Below are 21,782 nucleotides of genomic sequence, written 5' to 3'. Positions count from 1 at the left end.
ACTACTCCTGCCTGGATCTCAGGCACAGAGCAGTCATTCGGCCATCGGACAGTGAGGAGGCAGGTAGGGATCCTCCTCGCGTCCTGCAAGCTGTTCGGTTCGCCTTTATTTCACCGCGGCAGTCCCGAACAGCACCACTGAGCTAACCGGCAATTTTTACTTTCGTTTTAGACGCGGCGATCAAGTTTGATAGCCGTGTCTAAAGGTTTAATGGCGGATATCAGCCCCATCGGCGATGTCCAGCATTAGCCGTGGGTTCCGGTTGCTATGAGCACTCAGCTGCTGAGCACGCGTCATACCTCGGGAGCCTCAAATGGACATGAATGTATGTCCATTTGCGGCAAGGGGTTAAATGCACCTACACAAGGTGTTTGGCGCTTTGTATCAGAATAATAAAGCCCCAACCACTATAAAGATATTAAGAAAAACCGTACATCAATTTGAATCTGGTTAGATAAAGCAATAGTGACAACAGCTAACATGCACTTTGATGCTGTTTATTCTCTCCAAATGCTGAACAAGTAAAAATTAGGTATTTTTGTCATTAGATCTAACCTTCCTCAGAGTTACAGTTTATCACCTCAGAATTATTTGTTAACTTACCGATACAAGGGTCGGGTAAACTTCATCCGACCCTGTTCTGTTGCCATTTTTAAAGCTAAAGGAATGACCGCTTCCCACTTGGAACGAATACAAAGTCGTAACCACCTATATGAGAGAAGAGAAAACCATCCAAGTTAAATGGTTAGGTTTAATGCTGCTTCCTAAAAAGGGGGGGGGGGGGGGGGAATGTGTGTGTGTGTGTATATATATATATATATAATATATATATATAATATATATATATAATATATATATATATAATATATATATGTAATATATATATATATAATATATATATGTAATATATATATATATAATATATATATATAATATATATATGTAATATATATATATATATATATATGTATATATATATATATATATATATATATATATATATAATATATATATATGTATATATATATGTAATATATATATATATATATGTAATATATATATATATATATGTAATATATATATATATATATATATATATATATATATATATATATATATATATATATATATATATATATATATACACATATATACACACACACACACGTGACTGTATAAATCCGGCTAGCACAATCAGATATTTGTAAGATATTTTACAGCAACCTTGCAATTTAAAATATCAGGACTGCATCAGGTGACTGAATAAAAAAAACTTCTTGCATTTCTATTACTCCTCACTGAAATTAAAGGGGTTATCCAGGAAAAAACTTTTTTATATATCAACTGTTAACCTGTGGAAGTTAAACAGATTTGTAAATTACTTCTATTAAAACAATCTTAATCCGTTCAGTACTTATGAGCTGCTGAAGTGGAGTTCTTTTCTGTCTAAGTGCTCTCTGATGACACCTGTCTCGGGAACTGTCCAGAGTAGAAGCAAATCCCCATAGCAAACCTCTTCTGATCTGTGCAGTTCCCGAGACAAGCAGAGATGTCAGCAGAGAGCACTGTTGCCAGACAGAAAAGAACAACTCAACTTCAGCAGCTGATCATTATTAGAAGGATTAAGATTTTTTAATACAAGTAATTTACAAATTTGTGTAACTTTCCGGAGTCAGTTGATATATAATTTTTTTTTTTCCCCTGGAATACCCCTTTAATGTGTGAAAATGGGACACCACAAGGACAGATAAAAACTTTGTTTCCATTCTAGTGAAGGTATAATTGCCATCTGCTGGTGGCTGCTACATTTAAAAAGAGGCCAAAAGTTATCCCTAATTTATAGGATAGGGCATATGAAGTTGGTCAGTAGGGGGTCATATACCCCTGAATGAATGTAAAGCATTGCAAGTGTATGGTAAGAGCTCGCTTCATTTTCTATTGTGTCAAACACTGCCACCCACTGAGCTTAGGGCACACTTTCCCTCTGCTCTTATAATTGGGGGGGGGTCCAACGATTTGACCCCTGCTGATCAACTTGTTATCCCCTATTTTGTGGATAGGGCATAACTTTTGGAGATAAGAATACCCTTTTTAAGATTTATAATGTTACATTCTGAACTAGTTTTAGGTCTTGGTTTTACATACCTGAACAGAATTTCAGAGTTCTTGACCTCATTGAAGTTGTATACCTCCTGCATACGTTTTACGTGAGACACAGGCAATGGATCCTGCACAGAATTAAAAAAAAAAATAGGTTTAAAAGTCAATATACAAAAATGAAGTTAGGAATACATCAATCTTGTGCACAAACAATACTTCAATGAATTAAGTCACTATAATGGATATCTGTGACTTATAATAAAAAGAATCCCACATTTTCATGCCCTGGCTCAAGGTGAAACAGTGACACAGAACATCAGACGTTAGGGATGTTCTACACTAGGGACTGCCTGACTGCATGTGGACAAGATCTAAAGGCAGGAAAATCTTCCCAATTATCATATTAAAAATAGCTCTGGCTGAAGAAAAATTCCACTTTCCTTCTTTTCTTGATCTAGCAGCTGGGAATGTGAACTGGTGTACCATGGTCCTCTAGCTGGGAATTAGTCTGAAGTTATACGGTGACCCCTCGACCTACGATAATTTCACCATGCGATGGCCTCTCAGAGGCAGCATCAACATACGATGCTTTTTATGTCGGGGCCATCGCATAAACGGCTATCCGGCAGCGCTGACTGCTTCAGCTGCCACTGGATAGCCGTTTACGGTGCCCTGTGAGCTCCGGTGATGTCTCTTACCTGTCCTCAGGGCTCTGGTGCGTCCTCTTCGGGATCCCCTGCATTGTCGGCGCTCTCCATCCTCGTCATCACGTCGCTGCGCACGCCGTCCCGTCATCCAATAGGAGCGGCGTGCGTAACAACGTGATGGCGGCGACGGAGAGCGAGGATGCAGGGGAAGCAGAGGCCTTGCCGGAGCGTAGGGGACACCCCGGGGACGCGGCTACAGCGATGGACGGCGACATCCTGGGCAATGGTGACGGTCCAGAGCGGTGGGGACACGCGAGTATAACCTCCAATACCAGTGGTCTTCAACCTGCGGACCTCCAGATGTTGCAAAGCTACAACACCCAGCATGCCCGGACAGCTAACGGCTGTCCGGGCATGCTGGGTTTTGTAGTTTTGCAACATCTGGAGGTCCGCAGGTTGTAGACCACTGTCCTATACTTTACATTGCACGGATCCCTCAACATGCGATGGTTTCAACAAACGATGGTCCGTTTGGAACGAATTACCATCGTATGTTGAGGGACCACTGTATTCTGACTGTAATATGTATTGGAATAAGGAGAAAAAAAAATATGACACTTTACCCTGAAAATCAAGTATCTCCAACCATGTAGGATGACAAAGGACAGTCAAGTTTTTATAATGTAGCAGTTTTTTTTAAATTTACAAAACATAAAATATCTAAACATACCATATATGTCTATTTAAAATAAAAAATAAATAAAAAATAATTAAAAAAACAACAACTTCCCACTCTATAGTACATACTACTCTACAGTTTTCTAGAGGTTCATTAACAGTCTATGGTTTCTTATTTCACTCCATTCTTTCATAATCCTGAATTTCCTCCAGGCTGAAATCTTGCGCCATTTCCAAGTGAGCTGAATAATAACCTTACCAAGTTGCAGGATTTCCTAACATGTTGGAAACTGATGACTGTCCTATTCTTAAAACCTGTTTAAACCATCCAAGTTCAAATATTTCCTCAGAATAGCTGGAGGCCATTTACCTTTAATGTCCAACTCAGAAAAGTTCTCTGTCTTTGAGCTTTCATTCATAAAACTATACCTTTAAAGGGGTACTCCGGTGAAAAACTTTTTTTTTTTTTTAATCAACTGGTGCCAGAAAGTTATACAGGATTTGTAAATTACTTCTATAAAAAAATCTTAATCCTTCCTGTACTTATTAGCTGCTGAATACTACAGTGGAAATTCTTTTCCGTTTGAAACACAGAGCTGTCTGCTGACATCACGAGCACAGAGCTGTCTGCTGACATCATGAGCACAGTGCTCTCTGCTGACATCTCTGTCCATTTTAGGAACTGTCCAGGGTAAAAGGAAATCCCCATAGCAAACATATGCTGCTCTGGACAGTTCCTAAAATGGACAGAGATGTCAGCAGAGAACACTGTGCTCATGATGTCAGCAGAGAGCTCTGTGCTCATGATGTCAGCAGACAGTTCTGTGTTTCAAAAAGAAAAGAATTTCCTCTGTAGTATTCAGCAGCTAATAAGTACAGGAAGGATTAACATTTTTTATAGAAGTAATTTACAAATCTGTATAACTTTCTGGCACCAGTTGATTTAAAAAAAACAAAAAAAAAACAAAAAAAAAACGGAGTACCCCTTTAAGAGATGAGAGAACAACTATTCCCCTGGAACAGTGGAACTCACCTGGAGAGACTACTACTTCTTAGGGAAGAAGACCAGTGTCCCTGATAAAATCCTCAATTAAGGCCCCTTTCACACTGGCGTTGCTCCCCGTCGAGAACGGCTGTTAAAGTCTTTTATTTTTTTTTTCGTGACGGGGAGCAGCAGTGTGAAAGACGCTTAAAGGGCACCTGTAAACACATTCATTCTGCCCAAACGACAAATTATTAAAATGATCCAAAGCAGCTTCTCTATGTTCCACGAGCCTTAATTAATAGATCTCTGTTTGGGTATAAAGATAGTTCTATCAATCAAGGCTGGCTGGGCAAAACCACCAAGGAATCATCCAAATGACTCGTGGTTGAGACAGCAGTAAAGTTTTCCAGAGGACCTACAGTATATAGTGCCAGAAAGGGTCCATTGCTTTTCCCATTGTTTCCTGGGTTACCTGGATAGAGGTTCTACTTTTCACAGACTGTGGGACCTGCATGTTTGTCACTAGGTTTTGGTCTGAAATTGCTCTACTGGTCTCAAGCTCAAACCTCAAATTTACTTGAGATTAAAAGGGACAAACTTCAAGTACATGTTTGGCCTACCTTGTGCTCTCTTCATACTGAGAGCATCTTTAAAGGGGTACTCCAGTGGAAACTTTTTTTTTTTTTAAATCAACTGGTGCCAGAAAGTTAAACAGATTTGTAAATTACTTCTATTAAAAAAAATCTTTACCCTTCCAGTACTTTTTAGCACCTGTATGCTACAGAGAAAATTCTATACTTTTTGAATTTCTTTTTTGTCTTTCCCACAGTGCTCTCTGCTGACACCTGCTGCTTGTATCAGGAACTGGCCAGAGCAGAAGAAAATCCCCATTGCAAACCTATGCAGCTCTGGACAGTTCCTGATACGGGCCGCAGGTGTCAGCAGAGAGCACTGTGGACAACACAAAAAAGAAATTCAAAAAGTATAGAATTTTCTCTGTAGCATACAGGTGCTAAAAAGTACTGGAAAGGTAAAGATTTTTTAATAGAAGTCATTTACAAATCTGTTTAACTTTCTGGTACCAGTTGATTAAAAAAAAAAAGTTTTCCACCGGAGTACCCCTTTAACAGTAAAACAGGATCAACAGAAAACACGTGCAAAATAGAATATGACATTATTGCCATGGCAAAGAAGAAACAATTACCGTACCTTAAGCAGCAAGAGAGTCAGTAACTCAATTTGCTGATGAGATGATAATTCTTTCAAATCTGCTGCCACGAATGAACTCAAATCACTCTCCTTAGCCTAAAAAGATGATCAATAACCAACAATTAGAGCTTCTCCACAAAAGTTTTCTTAAAAAAAATGAAAATAAATCTTAATAAAAATGTTTTTCCATAACTTAACAGTATGTATTAAAACAGATTTAACTTTTGGTATATTACAAGTTTAATCTCTGCTAATTGGTTTATACCACTTTTTTTTTGTAAAACCAATATTATTATGTATATTTTATTAGAAGCACCCCCTTTAAAAATGTTGGCCTCAATAAAGCAAACCGCTTTTTACATGTCCAAGTTGAGAATATATGGACACCCCACTATGAGCCACAGGGGATAACTGCTAAGTGTATGTGGCTAACACCTTAGCGGACCTAGCCCACATACAGTTGAAGTCAGAAGTTTACATACACTCCAGCCAGGTTTATTAAAGAGAAAGTAACAGCTTGTTCACCCACACTGTGCAGGTGAACAGCTTTAAACAGAGGGGTAACTTACATTTATTGGTTAAGTACTTGCAGAGTTAGGTCCATTTATATCTTCTTTCCCATTACGCAGCTCTGTACAATGGAGGACGGGAGTTGCCACGCTTAGATCCCCTGCCTCCTCAGTTTTCACTACCAGGCCTGCCTCTGTGATGAATATGCAAATGACGCCGCTGCCTTTGGGTTTAGTGCGGGTGAAAAAGCTGTCAGTTTCACTTTAAAACTCAGTTTCTCAAATAGTTGATCTTAATTCTAATGCGCATTCTCTTTCTTAGGCAAGTTAGGACCACAACAAAATTTCAAAAATGTGAAATTTTAGAAATAACACAAGAGACCATTATTTATTTCAGCTTTATTTCTTTTCTTACAATATCAGTGGCTCAGTTTAACTTGCATGTGAATAGTATCTGGTAGCCTTGCCTTTAAGTTGTCTACCCTGGGTCAGACAGTTTGTGTCACCTTAAAGCGTACCCGTCAGGTCCAACTAAAACATTTTTTTTTTAAATATATCACTCACTACCTAATCCTGACCATGTACATCTAATTTTTATGTGTCTAACACCTTTATTAATTGTTTTTATTACACTTTTAAATTAAGCTCACTAGTCTGAATTCCTCTCAAAGGAAGGGGGCGTGGCCTCACTGTGCAGGTCTCCGCCCCCTCCCTCAGTATGCTGTCTGTACACATCTCCCCTAGCATTAGTAAAACTACAACTCCCAGCTTGTCCTCACTGACAGTAGCGGGACACAAGCTGACAGTGGGAGGATTTTTCCTCCAGATGTGAGCCCTGCGCTCACAGCTGTCAATCAAGGAAGCGTGTCCATGACATAGGTGATGATGTATGGACACAGCAGGACTAGAATGTGTCCAAGCAGGCAGAAGGGCAGTTTGACTGGCTTTTTCAGTATTAAATACTGAATATTTTCTAATGAAAGCAATTGCATAACCTATGGGTTTTGCATGCTTTACAACATATCAAAAGTTTTTGTATCTGACAGTGCCCATTTAAAAGGTGTTATCCAGCCATTAAAACATATCCCCTATCTCCAGAACAGGCCCAACTCTCCCTGCTGAAGCTCTGGCCCCCACCCTCAGAGACGTACTCATCTCAGTAGTGACAGCCTGCTCAGCAAATCACTAGCAATGTTGTTTGGCTGAGCTGGCCGTCACTGCCAAGATGGGGCTGGATGGTTCACTGGGGAGAGTCAGGCTCTGTCCTGTGGATATGAGATACTTTTTTAATAGTTGAATAACCCAAGTTCCTGGAATGTTGGCATTTTCTCCTCACAGAACTGGTGTATAAGTTTGTAGGTCTCCTTACTCACCTATGCTACTTCAGTTTTGCCCACACATTTTTATGGAATTGTGGTCAGAGCTTTATTATGGCCACTCCCTTAACCTTTACTTTGTTCCCCTTAAGCCATTTTGCCACATCTTGGAAAGTATGCTTTGAGTCACTGTCCATTTGGAAGACTCTTGTGTCCAAGTTTTTATTTCCTGTCATGAGATTTTTGCTTCAATCTCTCCACATAATCTTACTTCCTTATAATGTCATCGATTTTGTCAAGTGCACCAATTCCCCCTGCAGCAAAGCACTCTCACAACTAGATGCTGGTACCCCCAGTGCTTGGCAGCTGGATATATGTTTTCCTTGACTGGCAAGCCTTCTTTGTACATACCTGTGATCTGTTTGTAAAATTGTTTTTGGAAAAACTGCTTGTGCCGAGTACATAGCAGATCTCCTAGACAACTTGCTAAAACTATAGCTTGCTGACCTAGAATCTATGGAAGGGAAAATATGAGTTTTAACCCCTTAAGGACCACAAGTTTTTCAGTTTTCCTACTTTGATCTTTTCCTCATCACCTTCTAAAAATCATAACGCTTAAAATTTTGCACCTACAGACTTATATGAAGGCTTATTTTTTTTCCGCCACCAATTGTACTTTGTAATGACATCAATAATTTCGCCACAAAATTTACAGCAAACCCAGAAAAAAAAAAAACATTTTGTAAATTTTGGGGGCTTCCGATTCTACGCAGTGCACTTTTCGGTAAAAATGACACCATATATTTATTCTGTAGGACCATACGGTTACAATGATTCCAAATTTTTATAGGTTTTCTTTATTTTTTTTCTTTATTTAAAAAATGATAACTACATGCACCAAAATTAGTATGTTTAAAATTGTCCTCTTCTGACCCCTATAACTTTTTTACTTTTCCGTATACGGGGTGGTATGAGGGCTAATTTTTTTGCGCTGTGATCTAAAGTTTTTATCAGTACCATGATTGTTTTTACCTGACTTTTTGATCACTTTTTAATTTTTTTAGGGTATACAAAGTGACCAAAAATACGCAATTTTGGACTTTGGAATTTTTTTTTTTTTACGTGTACGCCATTGACCGTGCGGTTTAATTAGCCTTATATTTTTATAGTTCGGACATTTATGCACGGGGCGAAACCACATATATGTTTATTTTTTATTATGTTTATATATTTTTATATGGAATTTGGGAAATGGGGGGGGGATTTAAACTTAATAAGGAAGGGGTTAATGTGTGTGCTTTTAAAAAAAAAAATTTAATTTTTTTTTTTTTTTTTACACTTTTAGTCCCCTTAGAGGACTTTTGGGAGGAATCATCTGATTCCCCATACAGATCAATGTGGTTCCATAGAACCACATTGATCTGTGTGCTCGGCACTCCATTGATAAAGCCTGGTCCTGCCAGGCTTTATCATTCACAGCGCAGCAGCCGACACAGAAATGGAACCACCCATTTACAGGGAGCGTTTACAGGGTTTTTAGACGCTGCTGTCAGCCTTGCCAGCAGTGATCTAAAGGGTTAATAGCTGGCCACGGCAATTGCCACATGTCTGCTAATGAGGGCTGGCTGGTATGATGCAGACTCGAGTCGGGAGCCCCTGCCATACCCTGTAAACAGCACAAGGATATGTATACACGTCCTTGGTCGTTAACCAGTTAATGACTTCCCATTAAGTGTATGTAACCTTATGACTTCAGCTGTACACTCAAAGTACCACCATTACATAATTTCCCCCTCCTTAAAGGGGTACTCCGCCCCTAGCATCTTATCCCCTATCCAAAGGATAGGGGATAAGATGTCAGATTGCCGCGGTCCCGCTGCTGGGGACCCCGGGGATCGTCGCTGCGGCACCGCGCTATTATTACTGCACAGAGCGAGTTCGCTCTGTGCGTAATGACGGGCGATATAGGGGACTGAGCAGCGTGACGTCATGGCTCCGCCCCTCATGACATCACAGCCCGCCCCCTTAATGTAAGTCAATGGCAAGGGTGTGACGACCACCACGCCCCCTCGCATAGACTCGTATTGAGGGGGCGGGCCGTGACGTCACGAGGGGCGGAGCCATGACATAAATGCTCCGGCCCCTGTATTGCCCGTCATTACGTGCAGAGCGAACTCTCTTTGCAGTTATGACAGCGGGGTGCTGCAGCGGCGATCCCCGGGGGTCCCCAGCAGTGGGACTGCGGCAATCTGACATCTTATCCCCTATCCTTTGGATAGGGGATAAGATGTCTAGGGGCGGAGTACCCCTTTAACAATAAAAAGCTGTTGGAAAAGGGGGTTATCAGCCAGTTGTCTGACCAGTTTCATAAGACAACTTGTTTAATTTATGAAAATAGTAGTACTGATCCTCTTACCTGAGTCCATCTGTCACTAAGCTTAATACAGGCATTGGCCAGAGTCATATCATACCTGCAAAAGATACACAATTGAGATTTTGAGGCAACATTTAAAAAAAATAAAAAAAGACTAAACACAAAGGACACCAAAAGGTTCAAGGGACTTTTTTCTGAGTGAAATGGACATTAAGATATTTTGCTGCATTTAACTAAATATAGAAAAGTCAACCAAAGGCATAAATAAAAAAAATAATTCCGTACATTTAGAACATGGTTTTCCAGCACACAGAATAATATACGGTATATGGCCTTTAGGTCCCGGCATACACTAGATTAATGGATGCAAAACTAATGGGGCCTGACGAAGGGCTGCGTGCGTGAATACGGACCATCGCCCAACCTTCTCCCCCACCTACCTTGTTCCGTCTGCTCTCCCTTACATGTTTGTTTGCTGGCAAACTCCATGAAATAAAAGAAGCTTGATGACCCTGAATGACCTGGTGAGTGCTCCATTTCTTTGTTAGCTGTTTGGGACTTGTATTCGGATTCTAATAATGTGAGCACCGAAAAGGTCCAATATAGGAGAAGAGCATAGCGGATTATTGGATTACGGAGTAGTGGTGCCGGGCTTTTTTCTGTCTGGGACTGATTAATCTGAGTAAATTAATAGTAAGTTTTACATCTCACAAATCTTCCAAGGGGTACATAGTTATTTTAATCTACAAATTATAGCTGGTCCAAGATCACAGACTGCAATGAGATTTTCTTACATGCATTTGTCATCATGTATCAGAAGATCTATAATTGAATTTATCTTGATGTTACAAAACACAAAAATTGAATTTATATTTTTATTTTTAACATTTAAAGGGTAAAGTAATTAATACAATGTTGAATAACCATCTTTTATTACCTCTTTAAAGCCAATTGGGAAAACAGGAAGAGGATTTGTCAATGTGTCAAAATAACAGTAAAGTAGAGGGAATGCTGGAACAGGTGGGCGGGGCCATTTTTCTAGAAATGCTGCACCATTTTTGTGAGACTGCTAACTACAATTTAAACCTTTAAAAAGTTACAATTCTGTCACACTGAAATTAAACCTCTGCTCTACAACACATTTATCAAGGTCTAGAGAGAAATTTGGCCTACAGGCGTAGAGACAATGTAGAGCTTTTCCCCATATCAGAACATTTGTTAGTATTGGAGACATTTAACGTAAACCAAGTAACATTTAAAAAAGAATGCAGACATTAATCAAACTAGTGACCGCTTATACACAGCGCCAAAACCTGTCCTCTACGCAGTATGAGCAAAGCCACAGTGTGATCAAGCATATTATGGGTGATGTTACTGTAGTCTAAGAAAAAATAAGTCTTAGGACTCATCTGTAGCAGTAGTGCACAGGGTGTGAGGGTCATATTGTAAAATGTATTGCTACGTTTAAGGGTAGTGATAAAAGTTGAGTTTGTTGGCAGGTACGCCAAACACCACAGGTTGTGGATCCCAGACTACATTGTTTTTATTTCACAGCTATTGCGCAGCCTTCGGTCAGTGTACAACTGTAACAGAGCATCTCTATTGTACTTAGTAGAGAATATGTTCATAGTACCGTATATCCCGGTGTATAAGACTACTTTTTAACCCCGAATTTTCTTCTGAAAAGTCGGGGGTCATCTTATACGCGGGGTATTGAGGTCCGGGATAGGAAAACTTCTGATTATCTGCCCGGGCCGGCTCCTGTGTGTGGCTACAGGCGGGGGCCGGCCAAAGCAAGTAAAAACTAATACTGTATACTAAAAACCAGGGGGCCTCCAGCTGTTGTGAAACTACAACTCCCAGCACGGCAAAGGCTGTCCGGGCATGCTGGTAGTTGTAGTTTCACAACAGCTGGAGGCACCCTGGTTTTTAGTATACAGTATTAGTTTTGACCTGCTCTGGCCTGCCCCCGCCTGCAGCTGCACACAGGAGCCGGCCCGGGCAGATAATCCGGTCCGGTCCTCCGTCTCTATGGTTGTACGCATGGGACGTCCGTGACTTCCTGTGCGTACAACCATAGAGGCAGAGGAGCGCAGGACCAGGAGGACCGCAGGAGGACGCGTGCCGACCGGGGCCTGGTTAGTGACCGGCCGTGCTATCTTAAGTGATCCGGTCACCGCTCCCCGGTCCCGGCACCTACTGCTATGGTCCATAGGCCATAGCAGTAGATGGTGACCCGGGCCGGAGGAGCAGTGATCGGCACACTGTGGGGGCAGTACAGACATACAGCCTCCAGTCATACACTGTATATGGCTGGAAGCTGTATGTCTGTTGGGGGGAGCTGCCGCCAACCTAATGTGGGGGGGGGGGGGAGCTGCCGCCAACCTAATGTGGGGGGGGAGCTGCCGCCAACCTAATGTGGGGGGGGGAGCTGCCGCCAACCTAATGTGGGGGGGGGAGCTGCCGCCAACCTAATGTGGGGGGGAGCTGCCGCCAACCTAATGTGGGGGGGGGGGGGGGAGCTGCCGCCAACCTAATGTGGGGGGGGGGGGGGAGCTGCCGCCAACCTAATGTGGGGGGGGGGGAGCTGCCGCCAACCTAATGTGGGGGGGGGGAGCTGCCGCCAACCTAATGTGGGGGGAACTATACTTCCTACCTAATGCGGGGGGAACATGCTGCCTACCTAATGTGTGGGGAAATATAAGGTACCGTACATCGCGGTAGGAGGGGTAGTCTTATATGGCGAGTATATCCCAAATTCTATATTTTAACTGTAAAAGTTGGGGGTCGTCTTATACGACGGCATATATGGTAAGCATGTGGACAAAAGAGAAAATCACATTAAAACACAACCAATAGAAACTCACTTTGGCTGCACTGGTGGCATGCCAGGCGTGTTCATCCATCCGTTCCAATCAACTTTATCAAGAATGTGCACCTACATACAAACACAAGAAGAATACATATCATTAGTCAAATAGAACACCGCGCAGAAAATAAACTGGATTACCATGATCTATGGTTGCTCGGTACAACTTTGAAAACAAGCCAGAAAAATCTGTTTCTACTTGTACCTTGTCTTGGAAATATGAGTACAGGAAGGTTTTCCACTCCTCAGTGGTAACACTCTTATAGGCAAAAACCTGGAGATACGTTTTCAAAAACCCAAGAAACACATCTAGAAAAGAAATAAGTATTTCGTATTTACAATGGAAAAAAAAAAAAAAAAGTACAATATCCCAAAACAGTCAAAGGCCACAAAATACAACAAATACAAAATGTTATAAGGCACAGAGCAGACTGCATAGCAGTGCTGGAGTCCTAGGTTCAAATCCTACCAAGGACAACATCTGTAATAAGATTATGTTCTCCACATATTTCCTTGGGTTTCCTCCCACACTCCTACTGATAGATGAATTGAGATTGTGAGCCACAATGGGGACTAGTGAAATAGATCCTTGTTGTACCCAGTGAAGATCTGCCACCTTCCTGATTAGTTTTATCAGAAGAGGTGCACGCGCTAGGAAAGACCCCTCGGACACATGTCAGCTGAGTTGATACTTTCTTTTATTAACCAGAAAGATGGAATTATTACTTACCCATAATTCATTTTTCATGAGTTCATTATGACATTACCACCATCAGAATGTCCCCTGTAGCTCTAATAGGAACAGGAAACACAGACGTTAAATAAGCCCCTCCCCATCCACCCCTCAGTGGTTATAAATTAACTAGAGCATAAACAATACATCTATAATACTTATCCACATTGAAGGGCAGGAATTAAAGGGTGCTGTCATGACAAACTCATGAAAAACGAATTATCGGTAAATAATAATTCCATCTTTTCATTTCATCATCATGACAGCACCCCCATGAGACATACCAGATAAACAGGAGACTTTAGTGAGGGACCACAGCTTGCAACATCTTCCAGCCGAATGATAGATCTTGGGAAGATGTTACATTCAACTTATAATGGATGAAGAAAGTATGTGGAGATGGCCATGTTGCCGCTCTGCAAATCTGTGGAATGAGCTACGCCCTAGTGGAATGAGTATGAAGACCTTCAGGTACATGCTTACCAGATGATTTATAAGCCCCCTGGATAGCTATCTTCAGCCACCTAGAAATTAAATTTTTTGTAGCTTTCTTGCCCTTATTGGGCCCTTGAAATTTAATATAAAGGTTAGAATCTTTTCTCCAAGATGTTGTAGTCTCCAAGTAGTGAATAACACATCTTCTGACGTCCAGGTTATGTAAGACTTCTTTATAATTTTGTGGATTATTGTAGAATAAAGGGAATATCCGGAAACCTATGGAAATTAGTGACTAGCTTTGGAAGAAAAACTGGATTAAGCTTGAAAATAATCCTGTCATCTCCTACTCTCCTTACCGAAGTGATGGCAACTAACCACGCAGTTTTACAGGTCAACAATTTATCAGAGGTCTCAGATAATGGTTCAAAAGGATGTTTGGTTAAAGCAGAAATAACCAAATTTAGATTTAAATTTAGAGTCCAGTTAGATATCTTTTATTCTAGATATAGCAGAAAAAAATATTTTTATCCATTCATGTTCAGCTGGAGATGAATGTACCAAGACATTTTTCGAATCCCTCTTGGAGAAAGTCTAGGATTCTAGAGATGTCTGGGTTCAGAATGCCCGGGGAAAAAAGGACCACACCATAAAATACATTTTCTCCAGTACCTTAAATATATAGTAGAGGTAGAATCTTTTTTCCTCTTTAAAAATGTGCTAACCCCTTTGCTGGAAAGTCCCTTTTCTAGTAGGATCTGCCTTTCAAGAGCCATGCTGTTAACAGTAGGGGTTCTAGGTCCTGATAACAGAGGTCCCTGCATCAGAAGATTCTTCACTTGAGGAAGCCCGATCAGTTCTGTTAATGAGAAGGTTTAGAAGGCTGAACCAACCTCTCTTGGGGCACCAATGGGCTATGAAGAGGACACAAACTTTCTCAAATTGGATCTTTTGGAGTACTTTCAGTATGAGAGGAAGAGGAGGAAATTCATAGGCAAGAGAAAAGTACAATTTTTGTTGAAGAGTATCTACTGGAAGAGGTTTTTCTCTCGGATTGAGAGAGAAGAAGTTCTGTACTTTGTGATTTTTCTTGCTTGCAAAAAGATCCATTTCCGGATCTCCCCAAACACTCTCCAGCGACTGAAAGACCTGGGAATTTAGTTCCCATTCCCCTGGATCTCCTTGGTTCCAGCTTAAGAAGTCTGCTTCCTGATTCTCTATACCCCTCAGATGAACAGCTGTAAGGGAAAATACATTTTTCTCTGCCCATATGAACATTTTTGAGGAGATATCTCTTAGAGGAGAATGTCTCGTTCCCCCCTTGATGGTTGAGAAAAGCCACTGTGGTTATATTGTCCAAATACACCTTCACATGGTTTTTTTAAGAGGTGTTCTGAAGCTGTTAATGCCATTAAAATGGCCTTCAATTCCGAAAGATTGAGTAGTGACCTCGATTTTTCTGGGACTATGAACCTTGATTTAGGTGTTCGACATGAGCACCCCAACCGTAATGGCAGGATAAAGGATCCAATGAGTTCCTAGAGAAAGATTATTTTTTCTTTAGCCACCATGTTAATGGGGCATTTACATGATGTGGAATCTGATCTCTTTTCTAGAGAAAGTTGGGATCTGTCCCAGATTTTCAAGATTAGGGAGTGAAGGGGTCTCAAATGGCTTTGAGCCCAAGGTACTGCCGAGATACAGGACTTCATTGATCCCAGGACTGACATGGCTGTTCTTATGGAAAAAGAATTTCCCCGTATCAGATCTTTTATTTTCAGCTGGAGGGAGAAAATTTTGTCTTCTGGGAGAAAAGTCTTCCGTTTCTCCGAATTTAGGATCATGCCCAGAAATGTTTTCTTCCTTGCTGGAATCAAGTCTGACTTCTGCCAGTTTATGATCCAGCCAAGGTCTTGAAGACAATGTCAGAAGAAGGTGCTGATGAAGAGTATCCTTTGACTGGGCAATAATCAGTAGGTTGTCTAAGTAAGGAATTATTAAAATTCCTTTTTGTCTCAGGTGGGCAACCACCTCTACCATCACTACCGTAAAGATCCTCTGGGCAGAGGGTATTCCGAAAGGAAGGGCCTGAAATTGAAAATGAAGGGTAGAGAGATTGTACTGGATTGCAAATCTGAGATATTTTTGGTGAGAAGGATGAATTGGAAGGTGAAAGTAGGCATCTTTCAGGTCTAGGATGCACATCCAGTAGTCTTTTTTGCATCAGAGGGATGGCTGTCTTCAGAGTCTCCAACTTGAGAGAGCGAGACTTCCTCCCACTACAAGACAGGAATTGTTTTTTATTTTCAGAATTGGGGTTGAGGATAAAGTCTCTGCTTTTTCCTCCTTTATAATAGCTCCAGTGGCCTCCTTTTCCTTTCCCTTTGTATTCTATGTTCCTATTAAAGGAATGAAAATTTTTATTCTGTTTAGTTTTTTCCTGGATAGGGAATTCTTTTTTCCTGTCTGCCGCTTGTTCCAGAATTTTTTCAAGGACTGGGCCAAACACAAGATTACCCTGAAAGGGGATAGCACAAAGCTTAAACTTTAGAAGTGGAGTCACTTGCCAATTATTAACCCATGGGGCCCTTCTAACTGAGTTAGAGATAGCAGTAGCCTTTGAAGCAAATCTAACAGACTCTGCTGATGCATCCACCAGGAAGGATGTGGCCAGTTTCAACATTGGGATAGAAGATAACATACTTTCCCTAGATGTTTTGTTAAGCAAATGGCTTTCTAACCAAATGAATAGAGACCTGGCCATAGTAGTAGCCGCTATATTGGGGTTAATTAGAGCCGATGAGGCTTTCCAGGATCTTTTTAACAGACCATCCATTTTGCGGTCTAAGGTATCTTTAAGTTGAGCCACATCCTCGAATGGAAGTGCAGTTCTCTTGACAACTATTTGAAAGCTGAACATCCATTTTTGATGGCTCACTCCACAAATTTAACTCTTTAGAAATTTGCATGCGCCTCTCCGACTCCTGCCACTCATCTTTTATAAGAGATTTAATGCTATCAGCCCAGCAAACATTCTGTCCAGAATGGACGTAGGTTCTGGTGTATCTACTATATTCATAGCACTTCTTACAGCAGCAAGATTTCTGTATCTTCAAAGGAAAAATAATATTTTTTATCTTCACTCTTAGGAGGAGTGTCTTGGATTTCACCCTCTTTTCCAGAATATGTAATACCGGTAATTAAATCTTCATTAGAGTCAGAGTGTGATTCCAAAATAATAGCAGTTTTTTCCTTTTTTTTTTTTTTTTTTTTTTTAGGTGGAGGTGGCTCAGCCATAGGTGTACCAGAAGTAACTGGAGCTGAAGAACTAGGTAGTGCAGTAGCTATGACAGACTGAACTTGTTGATTTATTAGTAGACTAAGCTCATTCAGGATGGAGATCTCCAGGATGGAGATTCTTGGTAAACAATTCTGTCAGTGCATGCTTTACATAGAGGTTTCGGATAGGCATCTGGTAGTACAACCACACAAATTCCACATTTTTTGGACTTCGATTTAGACTCCTTAGAAGCATCTTGGGGGAGGGACTTACGGTCACAGACAATCCTAGGGCATGCACGTGCGCGACGTCACACGTGTGAGCCCAGAACAGCCAGGTAGCTCAGGGGAGATTTCAAGATTGGCCTGTACAGCACTCCTGCCACAAACCCAAGCGGGCGCCATGGCAGGAGGAAGGGACCAGGAGGCAGCAACCCTAAGGAGGCGCAACCCGGAGCAGCACAGGAGGAGGGAGAGGCAGCTGTGACCGAACCCCCGCTGTCTGGCAGCCCCGTCCGGAGCAGAAAAACCAGCCCAACAGAGGTAAGAACCTCCCCTCTCAGTGAATGCTCCTAGGAACAGAAAACACAGAGGGGTGGATAGGGAGGGGCCTTTTTAACCTCTCTGTGTTTCCTGTTCCTATTAGAGCTACAGGGTACAATCTCATGGTGGTGCTGTCATGATGATGAAATGAAAAAAAAAAAAAAAACTACAAGGCTTATATAGATGATAGTGACGTCTGCAGAAGGGTTGCGTGAATTGGGTGTTAAAAGCACTTAATTGGTTAAATCTCCTTCTGCGTACTTTTCTAGAAATTAACATTTCTTATCTCTGCTACATTCCAGTGCCATCTTTGATGCTCGATGGGAGGGGGAAGGAGCAGTTTAGTTTAGTGAGGAGCTCTGTATGCAGTTTAGGAAAATAAATATATCTATTAATCCACTACAGTTTATATTTGTACATATGAGTCCACTACACTGGGACCAATTTGAATGTACAGCACTGCAGAATCTCTGTGCTTTAAATACATACATACATACGGTAATAATAATAATTTCTCTCCCTCTCCCTTACTATCAATTTGTTCCTCCACCATGATTATATGCTTTGTACTTGAAACACACAGGCAGGTGACTGGTTCACCCACCTTTATATAACCTACCCTATTCATAAAAAAATGGCTGGAACATTGTATAAATAAAGTACTTTGGGGGAGATTTATCAAAACTTTTCTGGAGGAAAAGTTGCTGAGTTGCCCATAGCAACCAATCAGATTACTTCTTTTATTTCTGAAAAGGCCTCTGAAAAATTATAGAAGCAATCTGATTGGTTGCAACTTTTCCTCTGGACAGGTTTTGATAAATCTCCCCCATGCCTATTAGCCAAACCCCATTCTTCATAGGCTGTAAGCTCTTACAAGCAGAGCACTCACTCCTCTAGTATGAATAAATAGTTGTAATGTTGTAATATCTGATGTATTGTTTTTGTCCTAATTTGTACTCTCACTATTGTAAAGTGCTGCATAATTTGTTGACACTATAAAAATATTATTAATAATATGGTAAACAGTGAACATTTTGGATAACTGCAAAAGCAGCCAAATAAAGATTGATACCTAGACTTCACTAATACAACTAAGAATGTAAGAGGATCTGTGTCCTGATGTGTTGTCCTATTTAAGGGACCATTGTACTTTTAGCTCAAACAACAGAAAAGAATATTGGGCCTTTTGGCTCCCTTTCTTGTGACTGACAGCTGAAGAGCCCTCTGGACTATGAAGAATAGTGGACATGTCCCCAAAATGTGCTTCCCACCCATATCATGTCAGAATTGGCGAGTGGGCTTGTACTTTTTGATCAAAAATGTATACTAACAACCTGTCAGTTTTTGATATTATGCTGAGAAGCAATCAGATCATTATACAAGATTGTAGATGTGCACCATGTCTGTTTTCTACCCGAATTCACGCTGTGTTTTCTATCCCCTCCTTTTTTTTTGCTTGAACATGTGCTGCACTCTTCCCCACCCCCTCAGCCCAACCCTATATAAGTAGTAGTTAGCTACACAAGGGCCATTTCTTTCCTAGCAGCCTCCCAGTCTGACTGGGAGAGCATGGTAAGTGAGCTATTACACCTTGTTCACACTGGTGTGGTACTGTGCGGCGTCTGTTGCTGCCGTGGCGTCGTGTGTGCGGGGAGGTGCGACCCATAGACTGGTTTGAGTGGCATTGGGGCCGCTCTGCCAGTGGGTCGTTTCCCCCCCGTGGAACTGGTGTTGCGGCGGTGGTGGTCGCCGCCCAGTGCTACGCCATTTTATGCTAGGGACGTTAGGGACCCACTCTAAATAGGTGGCCTTGACGTGGCGAGTGGGCTTGTACTTTTTGATCAAAAATGTATACTGACAACCTGTTAGTTTTTGATATTATGCTGAGAAGCAATCAGATCATTATACAAGATTGTAGATGTGCACCATGTCTGTTTTCTACCCGAATTCACACTTATGTAAGATAGAAATTGGTTTCCACAGGCATTTAAAGGTAAGATTTTAACCCAACAATGACAGACCTGGTCCTCCAAGAAGTTGCTCCAAGTGGAACAAAAGGGCAAATCCTTTCTCATATGGCACAGAGGAGAATGCTGCATCCACATCAACTTCATGTAGATTGGGGACCAGATTTGTGAGAACATTCGTGGCACCAAACGTGTTAACCTGTATCCAAAAGAAAATAACAACCATAAATAATCAGATATACATTGGAGAAGTTAGCAGCAATAATCACATGTGAAGTCTTCTCACCTAATCTTCAAGTGCTGTTCAGAAAATAATTCCTGAAGAGTGCCTGAGTTGTTTTTAGCAGCATTTAGAGATATGCTTTACACCAGCCCCATAGACATAGGAACAAGAGACAAAATTTCCTAATTTGTCACCTCTACAGTTGTTATTTCCTGATTTGTTGTTATTCAGCATGCACCCCCATATACTTATACCTGTTAAAGGACATCTGCAACAAAAGACAACTTATCCCCTATCCACAGGATAAGGGATAAGTGTCTTATTGGGGGGGGGGGGGGGGGTTTACCAAACAGGGCCCCCGCATTGCCGCTCTATGTGAGCGGCTAATGCACGTAGAGTCGACCTTTCTGAGGTAGACGGTACGCCCCCTCCACATACAGTTCTATGGGAGAGGCAGAGCCGTGGCCTCGTGCAGGAGATCGCGGGGGGGTCCCAGTGGTCAGACCCCCACGATCAAACACTTATCCCATATGCGGTGGATAGGGGATAAGTTGTCTTTTGCTGCAGATGTCCTTTAACATTGACATAGGATGTTGACTGGTTCAGCCACCTTCACTTGTATTTCCTATTTATAAAAGATGGCTGGACCATTCTAGAAGAGTAGCCATTGTGCCTTTTGCATAAACCCCTTTTTGCATACACTAAAAGCTCTTGGGAGCAAGGTGCTCACTCCTTGTGTTTGGTTTAATGGCTAATGTGAATTTCTGTAATGTCTGATTCTTTCTATTTATGTACCCTCTGAATTTGTAAAGTGCTGTGGAATTTATGTACATAACCCTATTTACTCTAATGGGAGGTCATTCCACAGAAAGGGATAGGCAAACTCTGAACAAGAGCTATTGTGAATGACCTTATCCTGTCTTATTTATATACTGGTGTTACCTTTCACTATCATCCTGCTGAACAAGAAATGTCAGCTATTTATTATGTTTAGTGGCCAGACTCAAAAACTGCATGATTTTGGAAAGTATTTTATAATATAGATAAGTAGTAAAATTTGTGGGGAAAAACACAAAAATGTCCTAAAGATGTTTAAAAAAAAGAAACGTCAAAAGGGGAACTCCCCTAGAAAATATTTTCTTTTAAAATGAACTGGTGCCAGAAAATTAAACAGATTTGTAAATTACTTCTATTTAAAAATTTTAATCCTTCCAGTACTTAGCTACTTCTGCTTCTTCTTAGCTACCTTTCTGTCTGACCACAAGTGCTCTCTGCTGACACCTCTGTCTATGTCAGGAAATGTCCAGAGCAAGATAGGTGTGCTATGGGGATTTGCTCCTACTCTGGACAGTTCCTAAAATGGACAGAGGTGTCAGCAGAGAGCACTGTGATCAGACAGAAAGGAAATTAAAAAAATAAAAGAACTTCCTCTTTAGTATATACAGTCATTGCCGTAAATGTTGGCACCCCAGAAATTTTTCAAGAAAATGAAGTATTTCTCACAGAAAAGGATTGCAGTAACACATGTTTTGCAATACATCTGTCTATTCCCTTTGTGTGTATTGGAACTAAACCAAAAAAGGAGGGGGAAGAAAAGCAAATTGGACATCATGGCACACCGAAAAGGGGCTGGACAAAAATATTGGCATCCTTAACTTAATATTTGGTTGCCAACACTTTGAAAAAAATAACTGAAATCAGTCGCTTCCTATAACCATCAATAAGCTTCTTACACCTCTCAGCCGGAATGTTGGACCACTCTTCCTTTGCAAACTGCTCCAGGTCTCTCTTAATGGAAGGGCGCCTTTTCCCAACAGCAATTTTAAGATCTCTCCACAGGTGTTCCATGGGATTTAGATCTGGACTCATTGCTGGCCACTTCAGAACTCTCCAGCGCTTTGTTGTCATCCATTTC

General features: G+C 41.2%; 1 protein-coding gene across 1 annotated transcript in view; it reads right to left on the bottom strand.

Moving 5' to 3' along the window:
- Window positions 1–21,782, bottom strand: part of LTA4H (leukotriene A4 hydrolase) — a 63,519-nt gene that overhangs the window by 5,934 nt on the left and 35,803 nt on the right. The window contains exons 12-18 of the mRNA XM_056574488.1: window positions 19,699–19,843; window positions 12,893–12,996; window positions 12,686–12,756; window positions 9,861–9,915; window positions 5,620–5,715; window positions 2,146–2,228; window positions 604–708 (exon numbers count right to left, since the gene is read on the bottom strand). Coding sequence (XP_056430463.1) covers window positions 604–708; window positions 2,146–2,228; window positions 5,620–5,715; window positions 9,861–9,915; window positions 12,686–12,756; window positions 12,893–12,996; window positions 19,699–19,843 — 659 coding nt within the window. The remainder of the gene's footprint in view (window positions 1–603; window positions 709–2,145; window positions 2,229–5,619; window positions 5,716–9,860; window positions 9,916–12,685; window positions 12,757–12,892; window positions 12,997–19,698; window positions 19,844–21,782) is intronic.

Source organism: Hyla sarda, chromosome 4 (genome assembly GCF_029499605.1).
Source record: "Hyla sarda isolate aHylSar1 chromosome 4, aHylSar1.hap1, whole genome shotgun sequence".
Classification (NCBI taxonomy): domain Eukaryota; kingdom Metazoa; phylum Chordata; class Amphibia; order Anura; family Hylidae; genus Hyla; species Hyla sarda.
The sequence above is the reverse complement of the archived record's forward strand: the minus strand, read 5'-3'. Positions and strand labels throughout refer to the sequence as shown.